The sequence below is a fragment of the Mus caroli genome, unplaced genomic scaffold, assembly GCF_978045245.1.
Source record: "Mus caroli unplaced genomic scaffold, Mus_caroli_1 scaffold_13, whole genome shotgun sequence".
Classification (NCBI taxonomy): domain Eukaryota; kingdom Metazoa; phylum Chordata; class Mammalia; order Rodentia; family Muridae; genus Mus; species Mus caroli.
In genome coordinates this window covers 36,212,478-36,240,044 of record NW_028227268.1, presented here as the reverse complement: position 1 = coordinate 36,240,044, position 27,567 = coordinate 36,212,478, and the positions used below count along the sequence as shown (strand labels likewise).

The window sequence follows — 27,567 nt, the reverse complement described above, 5'->3', positions numbered from 1 at the left end:
AAGTGAATCCTTACATCCCTCTTTTATGGGGCAAGGCATCAGAAAACCTCTCTGATAATCAGGATACTTACATTTCACACCATATGAAATCCCTTCAAATAAGAGGCTTTGTGCTTTTAAAAGAAAGAATTCTCAAGCAGCTTAACAGTAAGAGACTAAAGGTCTCTCTGACAGGCATCTCAGTAACTAGTCATGCTCAGCAGCCTGCCTAGAAACAGAGCTAGTCCAGACAGAGGCCAGGTTTTTCTGTTCAGGTAATAGTCTACTTTTACCTCATATTTATGAGCGTGAATTTGTAAACAACTGCATTCTAGGAAGCAGAGAAACAATGAGCCTCAGACTGTCTGATAAGGGAATTTCCCCGGGACTTTTATATAAAAACGAGATCCATTACCATTAACACAATTGCTGTGCAGCGTGTAGAATTGCTTCCATGCTACAAATATGGATAATATGCTAACAGAAGTTAGACCTTCTCCTTATCACAAAGTGAGTAAAAGACAGAGCTGAGATTCAGAATCTAAAGCCTCCAAACCAGAGCTGAAGCATAGCACAGTGAAAGGCTGCACTGCCTTGCATGTGCAAGCTCCAGTGTGAGATTCTAGCATGCACACGCACACGCACACACACACAGAGGCAGGCTCCACAGAGATTTCGCAACCATTTGTGTAGTATGCATCAAACAAATACATCTGCTTATGACACAGACAGACTCAATCATAGGACTATCTGGAGTTGAATAGTTTTTAAGATCTAAACACTAACCCTGTGATTCTATGATGAAAATTTTAAAAACAATCTTTATTATAACTTTATACGTAAAATAATTACCATGATTAAACTAGATGCCACAACAAGGTCACTGTTGCTTAGATAAAGAGTCGATAGATTCTGCATTTCCACAATTTGTTTATACTTACTCATTCATTGTACATAAGGTTTCAAGCATGCTAAACACATACGCTACATACTACTTAACTATCTTTCAACCCCAAGTATCCTAATATTTAACGGTACCTTTCAGACACATCAGGATGTGGCTGAGTGGGAAGAGAAGCTGACTCCCCTGATATTCCTGCTGCCTGCAGAGATGACGACTGCTGTCCTCCTAGCTGGCCACTCTGAACCGTACTTGCTTGTGTAGACATGGATCCTGTACCACTAGTGTTCATACTGCCAAAGGGTGGAAACGAAGGCAGTTTATTTGATGATACTCCACTACTCATACTGGAAGATGATGAAGATGAAGTTGTGGTCAAAGTTGAGTTAGCTGTGGCAACTGAAGTAGATATGGCAACACCTGAAGTCATTGTCATAGTGCTACTTGCCGCAGATGCTAAGGTGGCAGATGGAGCATTAGCGTTTCCAGTATTTGTCATCTGAGGTGCAGTAACCAAAGACTGATTTGGAGGGGCAACTAAATTTGGCTGGGAGAGCAGAGAGCTGTCCAACGGCTGAGAAGCAAGATATGGACCTAAAGAACAAAAACGGGTATTTAATTCTTGATTTCACTGACTTATTTTTATTCTTCTATAGAAATAACAATGTAGCTGATACTTTTATGGCAATTATCTTCCCTTAACTGCTTTATACTAATAGTGCAGCATGAACTAACTTTCTATTCCCTCCCAGAAACTTTAAAAAAAAGAAAAAGAGTTTAAAATTAATTATAAAAATAAACCCATATTTTCATTCAAATTTGAAATAGTCAGTATGAAAATGTAAGAAAATTCTATTTCCTAGGCAAAATTAAATGTAAACAAAAGCTAACGAGATGGCTCGGTGATTAAGTTGACCCCCAGAAACCACAAGGCGGAAAGAGAAAACCAACCTTGCCAAGTAGTCCTGATTTCCACTGGTTCACAGTGGCATATATCCCGAAACAAGTAATAAGTGTAAGAAAAAATTAGAATATATCAACAAATGTGTATAAGTATGTAGCAATTTTTCATCAAACCACTACAACTATTGTTAAATCACAAGTTGAAGAAATACTTTCTAGATTGATAGCCAACTAAAATACGAAATGGAGGGATATTATCAAGAGGTTCAATTTACAGAAATCTCAAATTAGGTTCAGTAATTTGGTATTGCATCTCTTTGGATTAAGTGTAAAAGAAGTTCACTGATATTTAAGAGTATAACAAAAAGATTTAAATAACAGCCATAGTATAAGCTACAATAAGACTTTTTTTGGTGTTGCAGAGGTTACTTAGAAATTATTTTTATGTAAATTATTAACAAATCAAAAAAAAAATGTTTTTAAAGACAGGGTTTTACTATGTGTGTAGCCCTGTTGTCTTGGAACCTGCTCTGTAGGCCACACTGGCCTCAAACTCACAGAGATCCTGACTCTGCCTCCGGAATGCTGGGATCAATGGCAGGAAACATCAGAATATTTTGGAACCAATAATGACTACTTGATAGAATGCCCATATCCAGAGCTAGCAGACTTTCTATGGACAGTCAGACAGTGCATATTTAAGCCTGGAACCACAGTCTTTGCCACATCTACTCAGTTCTGACTTTGCAGGACAAAAGCAGGCAGAGACAGTGTTGAAAACATGGAGATGGCCGCATGACACAGATTTCATTTACAAAATTAGATGGTGAGCCAACCCATACTGCTCACATTGCTCTTACAGGACGAATACAAATTTAATACCTAGATCATATCTGCAGACTTGTGCATACAGCTTCAATTTAGAAAATGCTTCATTGTTACCATCAGCTGCCTGAGAAAACCATTCTGTTACAAACTTTTCTGAAAGTTTCTTTGATGCAGTAGCTCCCACTTTCATGATCCCATCCGTCAACAATCGAGAAATAGGTCTGTGTTGGCCTAATCGACAGGACTAAAATATATATAGAAAAGGCAGAATCAGTGAATTTACCATACTATCTGGATACAGTTTATAAAATCCAAGCAGAACTTGACCCATTTAAAACAAACCTTCTCACTTATAACTAACAACTGAGTTGAAAGCATGGGTAACTATGAAGACATGGTTATTTTCCTTTAGAAATTTCCAGCTGCTTTTTTTTTTTTTCTTTTTTCTTTTTCTGGACAACGGGTCTCAGGTAACCCAAGCCAGCCTCAAACTTGTTATATTGCTGAAGATGAATTTCTGATCCTTCTGCCTCTACCTCTCAAATGTTGGGATTACAAACATATACAACCACCCCTGGTAATACATTTTTTCCAATACATAGTCTGCAGGCTGGTCTAGCGAGTCTCCTCTTTCAGCTACCCAAATACATATGAGTTACAGGTATGCACCACCACACCCAACATACCAAAGGTTACTTTAAATGGAACACATTTATGCCCTTGATATATCCCTCTAATACTATGTTTTCCACTGTGACCCATGGAACACATACCTAACAAAGACTAGCAAAAAATGTAGCAAGAATATAATTCATTACTAAGACTACTGTCAACATCAGCATTCTTCATCAACCCATAGAATCTCCCAGTACATTTTAAACATAACAGTATAAATTATAAAACACTTACCTCATATATTGCAGTGAGATCTCTAAAAAAGCTTCTGGCTCCATTTAACAAAGCTTCATTCTCTGGACAGAGTACAACATAGGCTATATCTCTTTGAGATCCATAAGGTTCCAGCATAAGTTTCTCCCAGTAAGGGAGAGCAAATGGAGAAAGCACCAGAAAATCATAATCATAACCCAACAAAAACGTGGGAATCGGCAGTGGTTCCGGAGATTCATCAGTTCCTGAGTAATAAAGAAGGCAATCAGGAAGAAACCAATTTATGTCATCCTCTTTATTTCCAAAATTAATAAGGAAAATATTAAAGACAGAAACATGAAAAGCAAGCAATGACATATTTTCAGAATTAAAAATATCCTTAAGTGGTCACTTTAAAATATTTACTGCTATTTGACTTGAGAAGGAAGGGTTTCTGTTCTACAGTCCAGTCTGGTCTTGAACTTGTAACCATCCTCTGTCCCTCAGCCTGTTAAACGCTCAAATTATAGGCATGAGGTACCACACCTGTCATGAACTGATTTAATTTAATAGTAAACAAATTTATAATTGTTATGATGGAGTTAATTTATTTACTATAAAAAAGGACTTATAAATCTATGAGATTATCATCAGATATACTATACATTATACAGAAATCAACAATACTAATTTTTTTTTTTTTTTTTTTACTTAAAACTGAACTAAAAGGGTAAATGTTAAATGTTTACCACAGGTTAAATGTTCTTACCACAATATATTATTAGGAAAAAGAGACAAATTACCTTATTTTAAAATGAATAAAGACCAAAAAAAAGGTGTTTGATCTTGTAAAAGAAAGTAACCTGAATACTAGGAAATAACTGCAGCTCTACATGCTAGGTACTGTCTATACTAATTTTCACAAACACCATATATTGGCAGACACTGTTATTAAACTCATTTTAAACATAAGAAAGAGGAATAAAAAAGGTAAACAACTTATCCAGCAACATAAAAGAAGTCACTGTCGGAATCTGAACCCAGGAAACCCACTCTCAGCCTGATAATCTACTGGAAAGTCTGGGATAGTAAATATTTCTGATTGAGTTTATACTGATACTGCTGAGTATAATTCAGCAATATAAATTTTAAACTACACATATGGTTTAAGGCAAGCATAAACAAATCACTGAAAATAGTTGGAATGATGGAGTATGGGTGGGATGATGGATAATGATGGAAATACTTTTATGTCAATAATATGTTGGTAAAATACATACAGAAATAATTTTCAAAATCAGGTGCAGAAATAAATCTGTTCTGGTTTTGACAAAAATGTGAAGTTTATACTAAAAAGTATCAATAACTTGAACTTTTCATAGATTATCAATTTATATGACATTGAAATCATTAAGTTATTAATAAAAAAGAGAAAAATACAAGGGATCTACTACTGTATACAATGCATTCTGAAGCCACAGAGAACTTTTAATGCTAACAGCTATTACTCCAGAGCTGGAGTGTGATTTGGTTGCCTACTGTGTGTGAGGCTCTGGTTCAATCCCAACACTATACAAACACAACCAGCTATCACCCAAATACACTACTGCAGAAACAGTATCTCAACCACCTAAGAGTCTCCCTCCACCTTCCAGGGTAGCATAGTCAACACACACCTACTAAGTGAGAGTCTCCTCCTTCCAGGGAGCACACACCTACTGCTTTTGTCATACCTGCTAATTTCTATTTTTTTGGTAAAGATTTATTTATTTATTTATTTATTTATTTATTTATTTATTTATTTATTATATGTAAGTACACTGTAGCTGTCTTCAGACACTCCGGAAGAGTCAGTCAGATCTCATTACGGATGGTTGTGAGCCACCATGTGATTGCTGGGATTTGAACTCCAGCAGTCGGGTGCTCTTACCCACTGAGCCATCTCACCAGCCCTGCTAATTTCTATTTTTGTCCAAACTTTTTATGTGAAAAATCTTATGTTTTAAAAAAAAGTATTAGCCTCTATTATTTGACAGCAATCTTTCATCTCATTCAATTTAGAACTGAAGTTATTTGGGGGTTTTACAAAACTCATCACCCTTCCTTCAGATGAACTGATACTGAGTGTCAAGCATGTACAGATAGTGCAGCTACTAGTGCTGATGGGGAATTAAAGAACCCAGGAAAACTAAATGCTACAAATGTAAAAAGGTGGGCTAGAATCAGAACTGGGTCATAGTACCCTAAAATATTTAAGAACTAATGTACTTATTCAAGTTGAGCACATATTTGAGAACAGATATAAATCAGTCATTATCTAGTACAATACACAACTTACCATAAGAGCCTCGGCCAGCCATTTTATGAAATTGTTGCCATGTGAGAGGGCCTTGAACACCCCAAGGCCTCACTGTTCTTTTTTTCTGAATAGCATCTTGAAGAACTGGCTGAAGAGAAAGGAGCATCCGAAGTATATCCTGTGAACACTGCACGCTCGAATCTACAATCATTAAAAAAAGTAAGTGGTAATCGCTTTTTGTTGACACAAACTTTAGAGTTAAAAAGAAATATATCTGAGGTATCTTAACTGTCCATTATAAAAAAAATCTAAATATCTGCCTACACAGAAAACTATATAAAACCTTTCAGAAGTCAGATGTAGTGGTACATATCTAAATCCCTGAAATCAGACAGACAGAGATTGATTGAGAGAAAAAGGGAAGGGAGGGCTGGTGGGCAGGCAGAGGCAGAAGAGGTCTCTGAGTTCGAAGAAAACCTGATCTACAGAGCGAGATCCACCTGCCTCTGCCTCCCAAGTGCTGGGATTGAAGGGATGCACCACCACTGCCTGACTGTGAAAATATTTTCAAACCACAAACCAATAAAGGATTTTCACCCACAGTTCATAAAAATTCTTACAGATCAATAATTTTAAAAATAAGAATGAAATACAAGTTAAAAAAAAAAAAAAAAAACCAAAAAGTCAGACTTTAAAACTGGGGAAGCTGAAAGCTCACAAGCCCCAGGCGGGGCTGCAGGCTGAGATGCTTCCTCTTCACACTCAACTCTTTCAGGCCCACTCCCCAGTAGAGCAAAGGATCTTATGAAGCATCTCTCCTAAGATACACAAATGGTGTCTATGAAAAGACACTGAACATCATTAATCATTAGGGGAATTCAAAGCCAAACCGCAAGAAACCACTTCATAACCACTAGGATGTCTTCAATAAAAAATAGATTGCAAGTACTGGTGTGGGTTTGGAGAAAGTGGAACCATCTAATGTTAGAATTTAAAGTAGTGCAGATGCTTTGAAAAATATTAGTTCCATGACCCAAGAAATCTAAGTATGATGGAAACAAAAACATACATAAAATCGTACACACATGTTCACAGAAGCCAAAGTGCATTCAATTCAAATGTTCAATTTGAAGATTTTGAAAAAGGTATACCACTATATGACAATGGAATACTATGTCATTAAAGTATATGCTTAAGAACTCTGAAAACAATCTGAACGGAAGGGGGAAAAAATCCGGCTAAAGATATGGCTCATGAATTAAGAGCACTGGCTGCTTTTCCAGAGAACCCAGGTTCTATTCCCAGCTGCTGATAACTGCCTGTAACTCCAGGTCCAGAGGACTCACCACCTGCACACAGACATATATGAGGGCAAAACACCAATAAACATAAAATAAAAAAACTTTTTAGGGGAGTCACAGAAGCCCAGGTATTGTATTATTCAATTTATATATGATGCCCCAAGATTCCCACCTATACAGACAGAAGCCTGACTAGGCTAGTTAATAGTTGCTTACAGCTACAAGAAAAGGATGGGGAAAAATAGCAAATAAATACTAAGAATGGGTTATTACTTTTAGAGTGACACAAATGTTCCAAAATTGTTTGTACAAATGGTTACAACTATAAATACTAAATTTTTGACTGTATATTTTATATAGATGAATCATATGGTGTGTTTATAAAAGTTTTTCTTCTGTGGTTGGGAGGTGCTGGGACAGTGAAATTGGGACAATTAAGAGCAACTTTTTATCTTGAACAGTAAGTTGCCACTTGAATATACAAACTATTTTATAGATTTTCTTTTTTCCTCTTCTGCAGTAATAAGGATTAAACCCAGGACATGTCAGTCAATTGCTCTGCCACAGAGATACATTCTCAACCAACTTCATAGACTTAGATTAATTTGAATAAATATTCATATTCAACTATTCTCAGAACTTGCACGAGGTGTACTTAAGGGATAAGGGATCAATCAATAAATTATATTGCATGTATAAGAAAGAAATAAGCAAATAATATGAAAAATGCAGACCATAACCTTTAACAAGAGTTAAAGGAGACAAGAAGAAGCCCAAGTTAAGTATGAGGGAGAAAGGTATCCAAGGCACAATACACAGGCCCTAATGCATACACTAGGTCCTAATTCTGGAGCTATATACACTCAACAGTGTTATGCTTTAATCAGAGTGTAAGTGTGCACCAAGTAAAACTTGAGTATTTGTCTGGCAAAGAGGGAATCCCAATAAACTACTAATACAAGCGCCCTGGTGCTCTCTGCTGCTGTTGGAGTGAGTAACACTGGAGGTCCATATGTCAGGCACTCAATGAGTGCTTTACTTTAACTGGCTCTTCCCTGTAATATAATGAATTAAATGAATCTTGACATTGTCATAAATAATAATGAGCCCATGAGTGGTCTCTTGTTTTATTTCACAAATTACTTTTAATATCATGATGAAAATAATTATGAGTTATGATCTCATTGCCAAAAAAAACCCTGTTTTTTGTTGAGACAGACTCTCACTATAAAGTACTAGCTATCTTGAAACTCAGAGATCCACCTGTCTCTGCCTCCTGAGTGTTGGGATTAAAAATATACACCACCATGTCCAAGAGGTATTACACTTCCTCCCAGTCTAACTAAGTGCCTCTTTCTGTTCTATTCCCTGCTCCTTTCTATACATGTGTAAATCTCAAGAAATAACCAGGACCCCGAGTTTTATGTGCAAATGAACAACACATTTACTTTTGCTTATTTCAGAACTGCATTAAAGTAATGCTTTAACTGGGGTGGTGAGATGTTTCATTGGGTAAAGGTGCCTGCAGCTAAGCCTAAAGACTTCACTGAATAAAAGATAAGCAACTCCTGCAAGATTCCTCTGAATTCATGTAACATGGCATGTGTGTGTGCATATCTGAACACACAGAAAGCACAATGTAAAAAAGAAAAAAAAAGAAAAAGAAAAGCATACATGTTACTATAGTCTTTAGAATTATTCTGACCTCACCCTCAAACTATTATTGCTATAATTAATCTATAATTAATCTATTATATGTGATCAAATTTACATAAAATTTCAGGGCTTGTTAATATTGTCTTATAGTAATTAATAATAGGAGTTTTCTATCAATAAGAATTTGGATTATCTTTTACTTCTGATTATAATTTTAGTTATCTTAGTGGCTGAGAACAATTAAAATGTAGACTACCACCATAGTTTCCACAAATACCAAATACAAAGCCTACTGTCTGCAAATGGCTGAACTGGAAGTTGTAAAAGGACTACATAAGATCTATTATGCTTACATGAATGAACTCATTAAATCTTTACAATTCTAATCAAGTCAAATACTAGCTTTATTTCATTAGTAAAATAAAGTGAGTTGGGGATATAGTTAAGTTATAAACTACTGGCATAGCATACACAAGATCCTAGTGTAGAGGGATTTTAATCCAGCAATATGGCTGGCTGCTCTGGCTGGAATACAGACAAATCCTTAGTATACATCTTTAATAAAGGTAAAGTTAGATTGTAGACAAAAGTACATATATGTGAAAGCAATGACTAATTGAGTGGCAGAGTAAGTGATGAATCAGAGAATGATCTGACAATAGGATATGCTCAACTCTACAAGAAGAGAGGAAAGGAAGCTACTTGAGGGAGCAGTTCAAAGAGAGAGAGAAAAGAGGCCATTTTACCAGGAGTTTTACAGAGACAGGTTGAAGAGAGAACAAACTAGACACCGATGAAGACAGAACAAGTCCAAGAGCAAAAAGGAACAAGAAGATAAGAACATATTGCCAATGTTAGTTTAAAGCCAAGTAGAGCAATTCAGAGACTGAGGGAGAAGTCAGATTGAATCTATCAGCTTGGAGGGGAGTTTGAGCCAGAACAGCTGAGTTGAACCAGCCAGTCAGAGCTCAGAAAGAACTAGAAAGGGTGAGTTTATTCAGCAGTAAGTCTCAGAGGCTGAAAACATTCTAGGCCTAAATAAGATTGTATGGAGACTAGAAGTCTCTAGGACTTGGCCTAGGTTAGCAGACAGAGGCAAGAAGCTTCAGAAACTACAATTACATCAGGGGAATAAAAGTTACTTTTACACCTGGGTTCAACCCCCCTCCCACACTTCCCCTACCCCCCCACAATGCAGATAAAGAAATAAAGATAATATATTACTTTTCAAAGACATATTAGTAATGAGTGACAAAACTGATTCTTATCTCCAGAGTTTGCTTTAGAAGATCATGGGAGAATCTGCAAATGTGCATTTCTAACAAAGTGGTACTGTGTGACGCTGCTAGTATGTGACTGAAGACATCAGCATCAAATGACCCTGTCACTATCTCCTACTGCTCTCACCCACAACTGCCAAAGAAATCACTAAGAATGGTCACTTTCACTTTTCTTGTCCAAAGAAATATCATCTTTTATTCTTGTTGCGATGGATATGTTCCTATATATAGGTCTATATACACCTCTACTTGAGATGTATTCTATTTCCCCTCACTTATTTAATGACTTTGCTCCTACAACAGCACCTTTTGTTTCATGGTAATTCTTCCCACGGAAGGTAAGACTGGAGAGAGGGAGTGAGTTTCCAGTTAGGTAGGAAGATTATGTTCTAGTGGTCTACACAGTAACATGATGAGCACAGCTAATATTACTGTATTGTATATTTTAAAGTTGCTAAAAGATTAAATGTCACTACAAAAAAAGTGATAGATAAGCTATCATATATTTATATAGCAAAATACCACACTTACTCAATTATATGAAATTACTGTCAGTTTAAACTTTTTGATCTAGAAAGAATCACTTTCCATGAACAAATGTGTGTGTGTGTGTGTATACACACACAAGTACTATATGTTAACCCTAACATAAAACTCTATTTATACCAATGTCTCCCAAATTTCAAGTTTGTTTCTCATTTCCTCACACTCACTCTAACCAGGTTGACCAGAACTGATTATCTAGGTCTCTAATTACCTTCATGAGGTCACACCCAGTGGTCCTATCACATCGTACCTTTATGAAGGCATTATTATACATATAATCACTCTCCTTCAAATATTCTCATACAAGAGCAATCACTTCCTTGCTCCTTCTCAGACTCCTTCCTGACCTTCTTTTCCCCAAAACTGCCCATCCAGCCCTGGCTTTGAAAAGAAAGGGTCTCATATATTCCAGGGTGGCCATGAACTTACTATGTAGCCAAAGATCATCTTGAATTTCTGATTCTTTCCTACAATTTCCCAGTGCTGGTATTACAGATGTACACCACACCTGGCTTTCCATAGTATTTAATACTGATAACCCACATACAAAAGATGTTTCATTTCCAGAGCCATCAGTCTTCTGAATTTTAACCTCCAAATGTGTGCCTGCAACCCTCCTATTTTCTTTCTCTGCAGTAGTACCAGCATTCACACAAACCAGGCTTAACACTTCATCTTTTCTTAAATGGATCAGCACACTCTGTATAGGTCTACGTCTCCATCTAATCTAGAGCCTACTGCCACTAGTTCTAAGGATTCCAGTCTTCTCCAAGCTGCCACCTTCACTGAATGACCATTCTCTACTGAAGTTACTGCTTCTGCTCTCATTTCCCTCACTTCCCATCCCAGTGATTTTTTTTTTAAGCTAAAAAGACAGTGGTGTTACTTTCCGATTAAGAATCATTCCCAAGGCATTTCAAATAAATGCTAAAGGCATAGCCTAAAAACCCACACACAGAACCAGGGTAAAAGTACCTGTTGCCAAGCCTTGCAACCTGAGTTCAAACCTTAAATCAACAGGATATGAAGAAAGAACCAACTCCCTCAAAGTGGCCTCTGACCTCAACACTTTTTTCCAAAGCACACATGTGCACCCAAACATGGAAGTTCTCACACTGAAATTAAATAAGTGTTTGGGACACCTCTTATACTTCACCGTGTATCAGTATGACCATCATTCAACATACTTAACACTACTTATGTTTCGAAAATTTACCAAGAGAACTATGTCCTCAAAGACTTGGAACTACATTGTCTACTAACATTCTTCCCCCACTTAATTACTCTGGCTCACTTTTCCCACTTCAAGTAGGCCTTTCTATAAATGTTCTTCCCCCTAACATGTCTGACCATATTTCTAAACTAGCACATAAGGTTCTTCCCATGCAAACATGCTCTTTTGCCCTGCTTTCTCTTCCACGTACTTGTAACTGGTATGTAATACAAGTATATATTTTCTGTTATTGTTTTTTTTTTTTAAGATTTATTTATTTATTACATGTAAGTACACTGTAGTTGTCTTCAGACACTCCAGAAGAGGGAGTCAGATTTTGTTACGGATGGTTGTGAGCCACCATGTGGTTGCTGGGATTTGAACTCCGGACCTTTGGAAGAGCAGTCGGGTGCTCTTACCCACTGAGCCATCTCACCAGCCCCTTCTGTTATTGTTGTTGTTGTTTAACTGTCTCCTCCACTAAATCATAGGCTCAAAAGGACAAGGGAGTCTAACTTAGCCAGTCAGTGCCCTGTGAATGAAAAACCTGATATACACAAGGAGTGGGGCCCACAAGATTGATGGCTTTTGAGGAATGACACAGAAGGCTATCCTTCTATGTATCTAAACTCCAAACACACATGCAATCATGTACCCACACACATAAGGAAAAACAAACAAAACAATCAAATAAAAATTCAAAACCAAAAACTGCTGTGCCTGTTCAAGAGTGAACATGAAACAGTACTGAGCATAAACAAGGTGCTCTGTAAAGTATCTAATGAGAGCCCAGGCATAGCTCGAAAGCAGTGCAGGTTCCTCAAAAGACAAATTAGATGGCTGCATGAGAAACAATCACTAATTTTCTCCCTACTAACATGCAACATGACATTTCTATGTCAGTATATAGTTAAAGATTACAATAACATTTTTATTGCTGAAACTCATCTAAACAGCTAAGTCTCACATTAGGTAACAGTCTTGTTTGTTTTTCTGAGACAGGGTCTCATACCTACCGGATCTTGGCTATCCTGAAATGTATGTAGACAAGGCTGACTTCCACGCACAGAGATCTGCCAGCCTCTGCTGAGATTAAAGACATGAGCCACCACACCCAACATGTAGCTGTCTTTAACTGAGGGTTAAGTCCAAACTTTAGCATTCCTATCTGACCTACTGATAAGTTACTCACGCCCCGCCAGGGAAAAAAAAAAGCCAAAGTCAAATTCACAAACTTACCATTTTGCTTGGCCCACGGATGTAAGCATGAGCTTCTGACAAGTGCTTCATCAACTTTCCCTCCTGACATATTATCCATGAACTGACGCCCATGTTCTAAGGCGAGGCAACAGTCACTACAACAGTCCCGCTCTTCAACACGCACCCAATTGCTACTTATACCCACTTTGGGAAAAGGATCTTGGTCTGCTGCTCCAAAGGGTGAAAATAAATTAGTGCATTGATCTTGTAGCAGTAATATTAATTCATCAGGCACCTTTTCAGATTCCTTTAGGCCTCCATTAACATTCTCCACAGAGGAAGCCCTGAGAGCTTCAAAACGTTTTTCTGCTTCTTTGCCACAGTCTGTGTTACGTCCTATGATGTCAAGTTCATCTTCAAGAAATAATCCTGAATTATTTCCAAATTTTCGGTTCATGACAGCACTGAAGCCACAGGTGCACCGATACTGTGCTTCCTGGGTTGGGTCTGGAATGTAAACTCCAACATCGGCACCCTTGATATTCATGTTGCAGACACAAATACAGCAACTATCAAAATTACAGTCTTTAAACAAATTCATTACTGATTCTGAAAGGATGAGGTTTACATAAAGACTGTGCGCTTCAGGGATGGAAGGAACAGTTGCAGGTTCAACAGAATTGAGGGGTCGGCATGTAGATGGGGTGGAAGCTGGTGAATACAAGTCTGAATTCTCATACTTGACTGAACCTTGAGCACTAGCGGGCCCACCAGCCCCACGAGGAGTCCTTGGAGTCCTTGGAGTCCTTGGAGTTGGAAACCTAGGGGTGGATGGGGAAGGAAGAATTCCTGCGCCACCATTACTAGGAGGTGCGCTACTCGGAGGCATCCCAAAAGAAGCATGGGTTTGCGGTGTGTAGGCGGGGCCGTAGTCCTGATCCAAATTACTGCCATCACTGTTGTCACCAGGGTAAAAAGAGGAACAAATGCATAAAAGAACACATTAATATATGGAACACAAAACAGCATCCTCCATACACTTAAAAGCAACAACTGGAAATTTCTATATGGTAATCATTACAAGATTAGAGGGAGAAATAAGACTTATTTCAGGTTTATTGTGTCCACTATAAAGATTCTTGTGAGCTAGCTAGAATCAAAAATAAGCAACCAGATTCAAGATTATAAAATGAAGCAGTGACTAGACCCATGGCTTGAAGTTTAAAATATTTGCTGCATTTTGGGGGGCCATAGGTTCAGAGGTTTGGTTCCCAGGACCCATATCAGGAAGCTCATAACTGCCTATTAACTCCAGTTCCAAGGTGTCTGATGTCCTCTGGTCTCTGTGGGCACCTACACACATGTGGTGCACATGAAGTCATGTAAGGATACACAAAGACTTAAAAAAAATCATGAAGCATCCACACCTGGACAACCATATTTACTATCTATAAATTTCTAATGCTACAAATATCCATATTTCATTGACTCTAATTGCTACTGATAGTAAAAAATAAATTCTGACTTTTGGGATGTTTGTGTTAGAAAGTGGCAATAGTGAATGTTTTGCTTTGATTTGTTTTTTTTTTGTTGTTTTTGTTTTTGTTTTCGTTTTTCCGAGACAGTGTTTCTCTGTGTAGCACAGCCTGGCTGCCCTGGAACTCACTCTGTAGACAAGACTATCCTTAAACTTGATCATCTACCTCTGCTTCCTGAGTGTTGAGACTAAAGCCGTGTACCATCACTGCCCAGTTGGCAATAGTAATTATAAAAATATGACTGGTAATAAAATGCAAAACTTTATCTGTTATGATGTGAAGTAATTGTAAAATGGCAGTATAAAAAAGAGAACAATTCAGAATCAAAGGCTAAAAGGAAAGGTACCTTGAAAATCAAAAATGGTCTATGGTTTCTGGTCTATGGTTTCAAATAGTCAATCCATCTCTATTATCATTATGATAAACAAGAATCATTTTAAATTTATTTACTTAGGATTTCCAAAAAACAATGTTCTATTTCCAGCATACCAGCTACTTCAAGAACAACAAAAGCTGAGCTGCAGAAATGGCTCAGTGGGTAAAAGTGCTTGCTGTGTAAGCTGAAGATATGAGTTCAGATTCTCAGATCCCGTGTGAAAACGCTGAGCATGACTGACTGAACAAGCTATAACCCAGCACTCGGGAGGCAAAGACAGGCATTCCAGGAAGTTGCTGGCCGGTCCGCTTCAACAAAACACCAAGTTTCAGGTCCAATGAGAAACCAGGTCTCAAGTGAGGAAAGGGGCAACACATGTGGCTCATACGCATGCATGTTCTCCAGTGCCACCCCTCTAACACACACGCACTCACACACAAGCAATCAGTATTATAATAACATCATCAATCATACCCCTCTTTGATGAATGGCATTGAAGGGCCTGAAGGAAGCAAGTCCAATTTTCCAACAGTCCAGCTCTGCCGGTAAACACACTCTTCTGGCAATTTGATAGGAGGCAGACAATGGCTTGGTAGAGTTTTTAAAGGTGCAAACATGGAACATCCTACTAGAACTTGACAATTTTCGGGCTTATAGACATAAGAAAAATCCTACAATATAAAGAACGTGGACTTTCAGTGCCTTATATTCCAGGGACAAAAACAAAGAAACAGAATCAAAGCGACTATCTTCTTTAGCCTGTTCTTTAAATGGACAAAAGTATAAATATTATCTGTTTTTATTCTTGAATGCATTTTACATAGTGTTCCCACAATTCCCTCCTCATATTTACTAGCCATAACACTAAAATCAACTGTGAAAAAAATTCTTGAACACAGCAATTAATCCTATAAGAAAACACAGGGAGGAAATGACTTTTCTAGAAAATACTTACTTTAATTTCAGACGGTTTAGGGCTACAGAATCCTTCCTCGACCTCGATTCTGAACTGCGATCCTACACTAGAGCTATTTCCTTCCAGGACAGTCCCTCCGGGTGCTGTGTCCACACTACCGTATTCTTTGTTATTCATATTCATTGGAGAGAAGCCCATAATGTGCTGTTCCAATGATGGTGGCGTGGGGTACATTTTGTGGAGGTCTGCAGTGCCTGTGTGTAGTACAGCACACACGTTAACAAACTAAAACAGGTGAGTCTGTTTACAGTGAAGGAGTTTTGAAAGGAGTAAGTTTTTAAGCCAAGCTGGAGCTCAGATTTGGGATGCTTACTTATGCAGGACAACGGATCCAGATTTCCTGTCTTTGATTCTTTGGAGCTGGCTTTATCATCTGATCCACTTGCTGACTTTTTAGATCCAGGCTATGGGGGAAAAAACATATTAATGTGAAACCCAAAGTGATCACACAGTATTATTCGCTTATATGTAAGCTAAAGGATTAAGTACTGGTCATCAAAAGTGGTTTTCTGAGTCTATGACAGAGCCAAATATCATACTCAACAGTTTACAGGTAGATCCATCACTGGAGTGTACTGGTAAGTCTCGGGATTACCAGAGAAAAAGGTATCCTCAGGAAAATAAGCAATAAACAAGTAAAAGGCAAGAAAGGTAAAATTAACACAATTCTTTTTTTTAGCAAAAGATATTCAAAGAATCTGTCCCTTAATTTAAAAGATATTAACATTTCCTAAATAATAACTCCTCTTAACTCTTTAATTTTCACCTTGGTTTAATAAAGTTATTCTAGCAAAAATATTTTTACAGATCTAATACTGAGCATAAGTTCAGGGAAACTTCCTAACAAATCAAGTTTTAGCATCTCTCACCACCACCATTTTTTGGTGGATTGGATTGTTTGTCTTTTGAGATAGGTAAAGCCTTATGTAACCTAAGGAGGCTTGTTTTTTATGTAGACAAAGCTGAGTTTGAACTCCCAACCCTTCGGCCTCCTATCCCAAGACCGGGATGTTATTGTTTTTGTGTTGTTGTTGTTTTTTTTTTTTAAAGATTTATTTATTTTTATTATATGTAAGTACACTGTAGCTGTCCTCAGACACTCCAGAAGAGGAATCAGATCTCATTACGGATGGTTGTGAGCCACCATGTGGTTGCTGGGATTCGAACTCTGGACCTTCGGAAGAGCAGTCGGGTGCTCTTACCCACTGAGCCATCTCACCAGCCCAAGACTGGGGATTAAAGGCATGTGCAACTCCAGCTCTTACCAATGTTTTTAGAAGGAACGTTTGTTCCATGTCTTATGTTGAACACTTTGTAAGTAAAGCACACACATGACAAATTTTTTACCTCCAAAAAAACCACAGCTGCTGTCTGCGTGTTATCAGACAAGATCTGTCTATATGGACCATATTAAAAACCACAGCTGCTGTCTGCGTGTTATCAGACAAGATCTGTCTATATGGACCATATTAAAAACCACAGCTGCTGTCTGCGTGTTATCAGACAAGATCTGTCTATATGGACCATATTAAAAACCACAGCTGCTGTCTGCGTGTTATCAGACAAGATCTGTCTATATGGACCATATTAAAAACCACAGCTGCTGTCTGCGTGCTATCAGACAAGATCTGTCTATATGGACCATATTAAAAACCACAGCTGCTGTCTGCGTGCTATCAGACAAGATCTGTCTATATGGACCATATTAAAAACCACAGCTGCTGTCTGCGTGTTATCAGACAAGATCTGTCTATATGGACCATATTAAAAACCACAGCTGCTGTCTGCGTGTTATCAGACAAGATCTGTCTATATGGACCATATTAAAAACCACAGCTGCTGTCTGCGTGTTATCAGACAAGATCTGTCTATATGGACCATATTAAAAACCACAGCTGCTGTCTGCGTGCTATCAGAGACAAGATCTGTCTATATGGACCATATTAAAAACCACAGCTGCTGTCTGCGTGTTATCAGAGACAAGATCTGTCTATATGGACCATATTAAAAACCACAGCTGCTGTCTGCGTGTTATCAGAGACAAGATCTGTCTATATGGACCATATTAAAAACCACAGCTGCTGTCTGCGTGCTATCAGAGACAAGATCTGTCTATATGGACCATATTAAAAACCACAGCTGCTGTCTGCGTGCTATCAGAGACAAGATCTGTCTATATGGACCATATTAAAAACCACAGCTGCTGTCTGCGTGCTATCAGAGACAAGATCTGTCTATATGGACCATATTAAAAACCACAGCTGCTGTCTGCGTGTTATCAGACAAGATCTGTCTATATGGACCATATTAAAAACCACAGCTGCTGTCTGCGTGTTATCAGACAAGATCTGTCTATATGGACCATATTAAAAACCACAGCTGCTGTCTGCGTGCTATCAGAGACAAGATCTGTCTATATGGACCATATTAAAAACCACAGCTGCTGTCTGCGTGCTATCAGAGACAAGATCTGTCTATATGGACCATATTAAAAACCACAGCTGCTGTCTGCGTGTTATCAGAGACAAGATCTGTCTATATGGACCATATTAAAAACCACAGCTGCTGTCTGCGTGCTATCAGAGACAAGATCTGTCTATATGGACCATATTAAAAACCACAGCTGCTGTCTGCGTGCTATCAGAGACAAGATCTGTCTATATGGACCATATTAAAAACCACAGCTGCTGTCTGCGTGCTATCAGAGACAAGATCTGTCTATATGGACCATATTAAAAACCACAGCTGCTGTCTGCGTGTTATCAGACAAGATCTGTCTATATGGACCATATTAAAAACCACAGCTGCTGTCTGCGTGCTATCAGAGACAAGATCTGTCTATATGGACCATATTAAAAACCACAGCTGCTGTCTGCGTGTTATCAGAGACAAGATCTGTCTATATGGACCATATTAAAAACCACAGCTGCTGTCTGCGTGTTATCAGACAAGATCTGTCTATATGGACCATATTAAAAACCACAGCTGCTGTCTGCGTGTTATCAGACAAAATCTGTCTATATGGACCATATTAAAAACCACAGCTGCTGTCTGCGTGTTATCAGACAAGATCTGTCTATATGGACCATATTAAAAACCACAGCTGCTGTCTGCGTGCTATCAGACAAGATCTGTCTATATGGACCATATTAAAAGTTCTTTTCCTAGTGAAGCGTGCCCGAGTACACCCTACACTGGAGGGTAAACGTTCACATAGAACTCTACCTGACATTACCAATATCTGTAATAGATTTCATATGTTCAAACATGTGCAATAGATATCCTCACAGGATATATTATATAAGACAGCAAACACCAAATATGCCAGTCAGGTCCTAACTACTTTTAAGTAGATGGAAAAGGACTCCCTTTCATGACTCTGTAGCACCCAATTCACTGCTAGACAACTGACATTCTAGGAAAATCCAATTAAAGGGTTTACTTTTTTTTTTAAGATTTATTTATTTATTATACATAAGTACACTGTAGCTGTCTTTAGACACACCAGAAGAGGGCATTAGATCTCATTCTGGATGGTTGTTAAGTCACCATGTAGTTGCTGGGATTTGAACTCAGGACCCTCAGAAGAGCAGTCAATGTTCTTAACTACTGAGCCATCTCTCCAGCCCTAAAGTGTTTACTTTTATCTTCAACTTCCTCTGAAAACAGGTGTGAACGATGAAGTAGTATTTTCTGGTTTCTCCTTTACCGTTTTCAAGTCTATGTCTTGTAGTAACAGAAGTAATGTCAAATAATTTCAGAAGAACTAGAATTTTTTTTTTTTTTTTTTTTTTTTTTTGAGACAGGGTTTCTCTGTATAGCTAGCTCTGGCTGTCCCGGAACTCACTCTGTAGATCAGGATGGCCTCGAACTCAGAAATCTGCCTGCCTCTGCCTCCCAAGTGCTGGGATTAAAGATGTGCGTCACCACGCCCAGCTAAGAACTAGCATTTTTATGAAATTGGTAAGGTATAAAGTCCTAATGTTAATTACTTAAACATTCTCTAAGTCAATTCAGAGTCAGCTCTCAAACTACAGGATCAAAGAACAGAAAAATCATTCTAAAGACTGAAGAAAAAAAATTACATGGTAGAACTATGAAACTATCTTTCAAACATACCCACATCAAGGTTTACAGGAAACCATGTCAAGGTGACTTTAACATGAGAGTAACATCAATCAAATGTGTTTTATTATAAAATATTTCCTACTGTTCAGAGCTAAAACATAGTAATAAAGTCATAAACCACTTCCAAAACTTGAACTGTTATGAAATCAATGAAATTTAACTTAATCCTAATCATTAGTGGGATACTTACTGTTAATTCATCTTCATCAGAATTGAAGAGGTTATCAAGGTCAGTATAAGACACAGCCAAATCTGAGTCATAAATCAAACTGGTTGATGGAGGACGGGCATGATTAGTAGGGCGTGGAGCATCTACATGTGACAATCAGAAAAAATAAACTGAAAACTCAAAACTATTAGCCAAGTAGTATTTTATTTAACTAAACAAGACAGAAAACCTAATGTACACAACAACTATGCAAAACGATTATTCCTAGTCACTAATTTAAAATCTGACATTCTTTTCTCATAATAAAGCTCCCGAGGAAGCTCCAAAACTTACATAATCTACACCATAGTTAAGCTCTGTAGAAAAGTCATTAGAATAATCCTTAAAAACACATCCTTTGTCTTTTGTGTGTGCGTTGTGTGATGTGGTTGAATATATGCAGATTCACAGGTACCTGTGCACAGTCTATGCACAATGTGGAAGCCACAGTGGGACATGGGGTATCTGCCTGAGTTGCTTTCTAACTTACACATTAAGTATGGTCTCTCCTTTGAACCTAGAGCCCACTGATTCGATGAGTCCAGCTATCCAGCTTTCTCTGGGAACTCCCTAGCTCCTCTTCTCCGATGCTAGAATTTCAGACAGGCTCCATCATACTTGCCTGACATTTATGTGGCTACTGAGAATCCCAACTCGCCGCGCTGTCATGCTTGTCCGGCAAACAACTTAAAAGCCAAGCCATCTATCCAGGCATTTTTCATTTTGAAACAGATGGGATTTATTTAAGCAAATAAGGTTGCATGTAAATATCGTAATAAAGATGATAGAATCACAGAATAGCAAGCTAATTGTGTATGATGAATACATGTTAAGTATCTGCTTTAAAAAAACAAATATTTATAGATAATAATGGAGTACCACTACTTGTCTAGAGGCTTGGTATGTTTTTTTCCGTTATTATTTTTTTGTGTGTATGACTCTTAGTGGTTGAGAAGAATAGAGGAGAGAAAATAGAAGATACAAAATAGATACCAAAATAGAATTGGATAGAAGGAATAGGTTCTATTGCCTATAGCATAGAGGAGTGACTGTACTTCAGAATCAACCATTTTGACCTATAATCATATAATAATTAAAAAAAAAAAACTAGGTAAGAGGGGTTTTAAGGCTCCTAATAAACTAAGTACAAAATACCCCGATTTGGCTAATTTATATGGGATACATGTAGTAAAGCATACTATACAATCATTACATGCTTACTTTGTTAAGAGCACAGACATCCTGACCATCAATAAGTGGACTCACGTCTAGCCCCTCCACTGTTTTGCTAGCCTATCTATGCCTTTGACCTTTTTCCTTAATGCGAGTGCTATACTACTATTAGCTCTAGAGCATATTTTGAAGTCAAACAATATAATAAACCAATGTGGGGAGGGGACAAGGATTCTTTGTGTGGCCCCAGCTGTCCTGAGACTCACTCTCTGTAGCCCAGGCTGGCTTTGAACTCAAGAGCCTGCCTCTGCTTCCCAGGTGCTGCGCAAGATTAAAGGTGTGTGCCATCACATGGCTGATAAATTAACTTTTTATTGAGGAGAGGGGTAGTAAGACACTTACTGTGTGCACCAACTAATCTCAGACTCATGAACTCCTCTGTCAAGTCCCGAGTGCTGCGACTACAGCCGTACACCAAAATCCTGTCTCAGCACCTTGGTCAGTTTACTCAGTACCTCACCAGCTACTGAAGTTCTTTTGAGCCTCAATACAAAGTCCAGGATTTTTTTTTTTTTACTTTATCTCTGTGCAACATGCCACTAGAAATTTGATAAAGACCCCTTCATCAAAGAATCTAAGAGCCACCAATACTTAAGAGCCACTAAGCTGCCTTATGAAAGAGTACCTGGTCCTTCTTTACATAATTTTTTCCCTTATTTTCATTTCTTTATTCTCAAAATATTAAAACAAAATGTTGCCTTCAAAAACACATACCAAAAGATAAACTGTGCCTATTCAAAAGCTTAATGTAAATGATACAAACTAACGTTTATAGTATGCTTAATGTCTGGTAATAACAAAGGAAAACAATCTTCGTGTTTTTATCAAAAAAAAAGTACTTATATGAACTGATACATATTAATAGCTTAACTAGCACTCTAAAATATCCACAGAAAGCAACAAACTATGCATCATAAATATATATACATGATATATCACGTTTATCTATCGATCAATTTTTAAAATTACAGATACCTTCTTCACACAGATACAGCTCTATTGTCTGAACTGCAAAGCAGTGGCAGCACAATGCCTTTAATCCCAGGAGGCAGATCTCTGAGTTCAAGGCCAGCCAGGGTTACACAGAGAAACTGTTTCAAAAAAAAAAAACAAACAAAAAAAGCAAAACAAAACAAAAAGCTGAACTAATAGCATCAGAAAAGAATCCTTGGTTGGGTATGGAGCACATAGTACAATCCCAGTACTTGGGAAGCAGATGCATGAGAAAAGACATTCAATGCAGTGCAGCCTCTACCATATAGTGTGTTAAATAGAAGCCAGCAAAGGCTGTACAAGATCACATCACCAAAAAATTAAAAACAAAGCTAAAAGAACAACAACAACAAAAAAAAAAAAGTAGAAGAAAAGAAAAAGTCCTCTTATACATTCAAGCCATGAAAAAAAAAAAAATCAAAAAGTTTTCTAAGTTTAACTTTAAAACTGAGTTCTTCAGACCAGGTACACACACCTGTAATCCCAGTGACACTCAGGTGCTCAAGAGCTCAGGAATGAGATCACATCGGACTACAAGAAAAGAAACTTAAAATAAAAGATAATCTACCCCAAAACCCTAAATATTGAGTTTTCAGATCAGAAAACCTTTAGGCTCTTATCTCACTACACAGACCTATTTCTAGCTATTTAAAAAAAACAAAGGAAACATTCCAACAATTTACACTCGATCTTCTTTGTTAGTTTGGGTTCTCTGTGTAGCTCTGGGTGTCCTGAACTCACTCTGTACACCAGGCTAGCTTGAACTCAGAGATCTGCCTTCCTCTGTCTCCAGAGTGCTGGGATTAAAGACATGCACCACCATGCTCAATAATACTTAGTCTTAGCCAAAAACCAGTAAGTTATACATCTCAATTTCTAAGAAAATGCTATCATCTGAACTTGCTTCTTCAAATACAAGATAAACAATAACTCTAACCATACCATGAAATACACTGTGCAAAAAGGATTATTTAAAAATCCAACAGTGTCACATGAGGCTAGGCAGTAGGTGTCTTTACCCAAAGAGCCATCTCACCAGCCCCAGATGAGTTCATTGCCCATATTTCATAAAGTTTTGACTTTTAAGGAATAGGTACTTTTCCTAAATCACATAATCAAATCATCACTGGAATGAATGATTAGAAAGGAGTTTTACCTTGTTTAGAGGGACTAAATAATGACATAGCATCTTCTTCGTGTGATAACACTGTGACAGCAGATGTCCCATCTTCCACCTGAAACAGTGTTATAGATTGGGCAGTGCTACATATTTTACCAACAATAAAAACCTATCAATTCTTGAGTAGCTATGTGTCAAACATTCTTATAAATGTTCTAAATGCATTACCACCAATTCTTGTGTTGCTTTGGAGTCAGGAAGTTGCATATGAAACAAGGTTTAATGTATCAAGCTTGCCCTCATATTTGTCATGTTCCTGCCTCAGTCTCCCATACACTAGACTAGAAAGCACACACCACTATACGTGGCTTGTTACTCTTTCTATTGTTTAGTTTGGTTCACTTGGGGTTTTTGAGACAGGATCTCTGCCTGGCCAGTCATGTAGACCAGGCTAGTCTCAGATTCAGGGAGATGTTCCTCAGCCTCTTGAGTGCTAGGACTAAACATGTATGCCATTACATTTAGCTATCACTAATTCTTAAAGCAAACAATTAGCAGTCTCACCTTACAAATAAATCATTTAATTCACAGGGATGCTAAGGAATCTGCCACAGAAATCATAGCTGATGGTGTAAACTGGAACTTTTGACATAGTATAGATTTCCCGAGTCTGTGTTGAGTTTAAATTGTGGATATACCCTTCCCAGATAGTACTGGTTTCATATTTAAAAAAAGATAAGACTAAGTAACTGGCATATAGTACAGCTAGGTAAGACTCTGTGAAATGAACTCTTTGTAGTAAACACTGCATCATTTAATACATTTAGTTTTCAATGCTTATATTTTATATTTACTGCCAAATTCTTAAGTTATTTATTGCCTAATATTAAAACTTTAATCATATGCATAATCTTAATTACAGTGTGTGTGTGTGCATGTGTATCTATGCCACACCATGAGTGTGAAGCTCAAAGAACAACTTAAAGGAGATGTCTCCCTCCATCCCGTAGGGCGCAGGGATGAGGCTAGGCAGTAGGTGTTTTTACTCACTCAGCCATCTCACTAGCCTAGCCCTAGATGATAGTTTCATTACCCATACTTTATAAAGGTTTTGCTTTTAAGAAGAAGGAAATCTTGCCAAACCACATACTCAAAAATATCCCACATTTTATTAAACCTAGCACCAAAACGGTGTACTTAAATGTTCTAATTCTGACCAAAGTGAATATACTATTCATCCAATATGAAAATACAACTCCATCATCAGAAACTAAGTCAAAGTGTGTCACACAACTGATTTACTCATGGTCACATAAACATATCTACATACATACGATTAATCTTTCTATTCTAAAAGAATAAATGGGTGAGTTGGGTAGAGCGGAGGTTACGAGCACAGGCTCTTCTTCCAGAGGTCCTGAGTTCAATTCCCAGCAACCACATGGTGGCTCACAACCATCTGTAATGGGATCAGATGCCCTCTTCTGGTGTGTCTGAAGACAGCTACAGTGGGCTCATAAATAAAATAAATAAATCTAGAAGAAGAAGAAAAGAAGGAAGAAGAAAAGAAGGAGGAAGGAAGAAGGAGGAAGGAGGAAGGAGGAAGAAAGAAGAAAGAAGAAGAAAGAAGGAAGAAGAAGAAGAAGAAGAAGAAGAAGAAGAGGAAGAAGAGGAAGAAGAGGAAGAAGAGGAAGAAGAGGAAGAAGAGGAAGAAGAGGAAGAAGAAGAAGAAGAAATGAGTGGGGCTGGGCACACAGCTCAGTGACAGAGTGCTTGCCCAGGATCCCCAAGGCCCCAGGTTCAGCAACCAAAACCACTAAAAGCAAAGCAAGCAGTGCTGAGGGTGACATCCAATGTTCAGTACACGGCAGTGTGCACAATGACAGGACAGAATCTCTCCTACTCACCTTGTGTTTCTTCCCAGCTTCTCTCTCACTATTTTGTCTATCTTTTTTATCAGTAAAAATGAATTCCTCATCTCCTTCAACAAACGCATATGGATCAATTTTAGGTTCTTGTTCTGTATCAGATGCTATTGCTGAAAGATACTGATTTTTAATTTGATATTGCTGGACTATTTCATCAGAAACTTTTAAAGGCTTCTTACACTGCACCATTAACCTGCATAGAAAACACAGTTAGAAAATTAGTATGTTATCCAAACAAGCACTTGAAAATTCTAAAACAACTTTAAGTGTCATTTTTAGAATTACTCATAGTATTTACCCTATAATCTCTAATTTTACAAATGAAACGGAGGTAATATGATTTATTATAACCTCAATTTTAACAACAGAAAGATGAAACTAAAACCCAAGTCTCCACATATTGTCCTTCCACCAGAACAAGCTGCCTTTTAATCATGTGCCCTGTTCTCATGTTCTCAAACATGGTGACTTGTCCAAAGCTGGTTCTGAGAAGAATCTTCAACTACACAAGGTGAAGTAACTATCAAAGTGGGAGTTTCAAAGACAAGATACTCTCATAAAATCTGTACAAGGAAAATAAGTCTCCTTTTCTTATTGTGAAGAATAGATACATTTTAAGCTTGAAATTTTAAGGCCTTGTTTCTACTTTATGAAAACAACATTATTGCTATTAATAATGAGGTCAACAAAACAAAATAAAAGCGACAGGTCAAAAAGTAACTCAGTTTTCTTCCTGCTACTCTGGAAGATTAATTTGTATGTTACCAGTCTCCTGGTTGGAAATAGTGATTTAAAAAAAGTGTGCTCCCACTTATACACTAATAAAACAACGAAGGCACACAGAACCACAGAAAGGACAGCAGAGAAATTCAAGTGATAAACAAGAGGAAGCTAATATATCAAAGAAATCTAGGCCTCAGATTTTAAAGCTAAAAGATGGGAGGAGCCACAAGAAGACCCTGGGCAAGCTCTGTGAAGCCTCAGGACCCATATTCACTGTTTATATTCTAGACCAGAATGTGAATACAAAATTATAACTTCCGGTGAATAAAGTATGTTAAAACTTTAAAATTCCTTTTCTCTCAGGTTTACAAACCTCAAGTTGTCAACCTGTCAGAACAAGGCAGCCAGGCTTCTAGTCAGAACATTTTCAACATCCTGCAAAACCTATTTGAATACAGCACCAAAGTCTGTAATACCCAAGCCAAATCTTCCAATCTCACTCTTCTCTCCTCTCCAACTTCACTTGCTCGTCTTCATATCCTCTCTGTTTCCAGGGGCTTCCTTGATGTTCCTCACAAGGACACACACCACTGACTCTTCCTTTTGCTTGCAATGTTTGTCTGCCCATCTCCTTTACTTCCTCCAGTGCTTTGTTTAAATGCCAACTTCTCTGTACCTTATGACTACCTATTTAAAACTGCCTTACCCTGTACTGTAGTCAAACCCTCTGGGGGCAGGTATCTTCCAAAATATTATATACATTACTCTTTCAAACTCTCATTAGAATAAAAGCCCCACAAAGGCTGAGATCTTGTCTTGATTCACTGAATCATCTCTAATACTGAAGGAATGCTAAAACACAAGGTCAGGAGTTACTAATATATAATAATAAATGAGATATAAACAAAGCACAAAACTAAGCTAATTAGCATTAGTATCTTGTACTGTGAAGTAAACTACTCTTTTACATTAGAAAGCACGATCACACAGGTAATCCCAGCACTCAGGGCAGACTGAGCTAGAGAATGAGATCTCATCTTAAATACATAAACACCGAAGGAAAACCAAGGACTGATGCCACTCACCATCTCCTCTCAACACTTAAACAAGACTTATGAAGAGTTTGGAGCAGGAAGTTACTGCCCAGACTGTAAGCTGTATGAATGACATCAAACTTCAATCTATTATTAATACCTAGCACTGCCTCCACTCGGTTCCCTATGGAGTGAAACAGAGTCTATCAAAATAAAAGCCAGTGTTTCCTGAATGTTTTATCAGATGCTCAAGCAATTACTACTATTCTAACGATATTAGACAAATCCCCAAATCTAACATTCCAAGTCTACAGTTTCATAAAAACACACTTGTGGC

General features: G+C 37.8%; 1 protein-coding gene across 1 annotated transcript in view; it reads right to left on the bottom strand.

Annotated features, from left to right (window-relative positions):
• Med13 (mediator complex subunit 13) overlaps positions 1-27,567 on the bottom strand; it is a 94,105-nt gene that overhangs the window by 18,574 nt on the left and 47,964 nt on the right. Inside the window, exons 10-20 of the mRNA XM_021176461.3 lie at positions 25,453-25,666; positions 23,582-23,660; positions 20,182-20,303; positions 16,177-16,267; positions 15,843-16,057; positions 15,362-15,558; positions 13,013-13,929; positions 5,817-5,978; positions 3,521-3,744; positions 2,666-2,855; positions 1,018-1,474 (exon numbers count right to left, since the gene is read on the bottom strand). Coding sequence (XP_021032120.1) covers positions 1,018-1,474; positions 2,666-2,855; positions 3,521-3,744; positions 5,817-5,978; positions 13,013-13,929; positions 15,362-15,558; positions 15,843-16,057; positions 16,177-16,267; positions 20,182-20,303; positions 23,582-23,660; positions 25,453-25,666 — 2,868 coding nt within the window. The remainder of the gene's footprint in view (positions 1-1,017; positions 1,475-2,665; positions 2,856-3,520; positions 3,745-5,816; positions 5,979-13,012; positions 13,930-15,361; positions 15,559-15,842; positions 16,058-16,176; positions 16,268-20,181; positions 20,304-23,581; positions 23,661-25,452; positions 25,667-27,567) is intronic.